Below are 1,713 nucleotides of genomic sequence, written 5' to 3' on the forward strand. Positions count from 1 at the left end.
GACCCGATGCGGACAGCAGAAGCATGAAGCATCTCTGTGATCTCTTTACTATGAAATCACAGTGACAACTTTATCTCACTGTGATTTCGTAGTAAAGAGATCATAGAGAGGCACGGAGCATTATCAGTCATGTTACTGCTCCGTGCTTCTGCTGTCCGCATCGGGTCTTGGCTGTCATTCACGCAGCGGATGTCACGCACGGCATCCGCTCGTGTGAAACAGCCCTAAAAGGGTATATCAAAGACAATTTACCCACTTGGCACATTGACAATTTAACATTGACAATCTACTTTTCGCGGGAGATCTGAAGTCAATGTTTTTGATAAATTCCAAATACATTTGACCTTTTTATGAGTTTTTTTACTGAATTCCTAACATCTTTGTTTCTTAGTGTATAAATGACAGGGTTTAATGCCGGGGTAATCACTGTATACAATATGGCGGCAAGCTTGTCTTTTTCAATTGAAGTTTCAGAAGCAGGTCCAATGTAAGTGCACATCGCTGTCCCATAAAACAAGGTGACAACGGTCAAGTGAGAGGAACATGTTGAGAAAATTTTGGACCTGCCTTTCGAAGATCTTATTTTCAGGACATGAGTAATGATATAAACGTAGGAAAGCATAGTAAGAGAAGAGGTTCCTATGCTTAGAAAACCACTGACTGCAGCCAAGGTGAGCTCATTTACATGAATGTCTTTGCATGCCAGCTTTATTACCGGCTTCACATCACAGAAAAAGTGTTTGATTCTATTAACATTACAAAATGGGAGCTGAGATGTCATGATGGCATGAACTAATGATGTAGTGATACCTATGAACCATGCTACTAAAACCAGTTGGATACATGTAAACCTCCTCATTATGCTTATATATCGTAGTGGGTGGCAGATAGCAACATATCGGTCATATCCCATGACAGCCAGGAGGACACCTTCTGTACATCCCAAAAAGTGGAAGAAATACATTTGAGTGATGCAGCCCTTGACAGTAATGGTATTCTTCATGAGGAGTCCTAACATCATTTTTGGAACTGTAACTGTAGAAAATAGCAAATCCACAGAAGAAAGGTTGCCAAGCAGGAAATACATTGGAGATTGGAGAGAAGGATCTCTGTTCACCAAGAAGATTATGGTGAGATTACCAAAAATGTCAAGAAGGTAGAAAAAGAAGACAAAAACAAAAAGTACTTTCTGGAGCCATAGCTGGTTGGTTATTCCCATAAGGATAAACTCATTGAGTAATGTTTTATTAAATTCTTTCATCTTCTCACCGGAGATAAAAATGATTGTAGAAAAAAAAAAGACATAGTAAGAATAAAATATTGAAGGAACACTTCACCCCTGAGGATCCTAATCTTGCTCAACTAATCAGTTCCTTCTATATCTGTTTCTGTGTTCTGTGTCAGTGTTGGATTTGTCTTGAGCGCTATGACCTGCCTAGGTTTTGAAATCATGTCTTTCATGTCTGTTTTGCCATGTCTTGCCTTGATCTGTTTGGAGTCTGTGTGTGCCCTAGTCATAGTCCTAACCTGTGTCAAGCTTTTGTCTGTATGTGTATCCAAAGTCACATATCTGCTATGTCTGAACTGCATCGAAATTCCTGAAGTCCTTCATGCCAAGTCTTCTATGGCTGAACAGTGTCTAAGTTCTTGTTTCCTATTCCTGAAGTTTGTGTATCCATTTGCAAGAAATCTATATATCTAGGTTCCTGAAGT

General features: G+C 39.5%; 1 protein-coding gene across 1 annotated transcript; it reads right to left on the reverse strand.

Moving 5' to 3' along the window:
* Positions 1-310: 310 nt before the first annotated feature.
* Positions 311-1,225, reverse strand: LOC122921366 (olfactory receptor 12D1-like). The gene has a single exon (XM_044271342.1). The coding sequence runs from the start codon at positions 1,217-1,219 to the stop codon at positions 311-313; it is 909 nt and encodes a 302-aa protein (XP_044127277.1). The 5' UTR covers positions 1,220-1,225.
* Between the last annotated feature and the right edge of the window lie 488 nt (positions 1,226-1,713).

The sequence above is a fragment of the Bufo gargarizans genome, chromosome 11 (assembly GCF_014858855.1).
Source record: "Bufo gargarizans isolate SCDJY-AF-19 chromosome 11, ASM1485885v1, whole genome shotgun sequence".
Classification (NCBI taxonomy): Eukaryota; Metazoa; Chordata; class Amphibia; order Anura; family Bufonidae; genus Bufo; species Bufo gargarizans.

Bases quoted from the DNA above. Each gene is read 5' to 3' on its own strand.
- LOC122921366 (XM_044271342.1), bottom strand. From the start codon at position 1,219: ATGGGAATAACCAACCAGCTATGGCTCCAGAAAGTACTTTTTGTTTTT.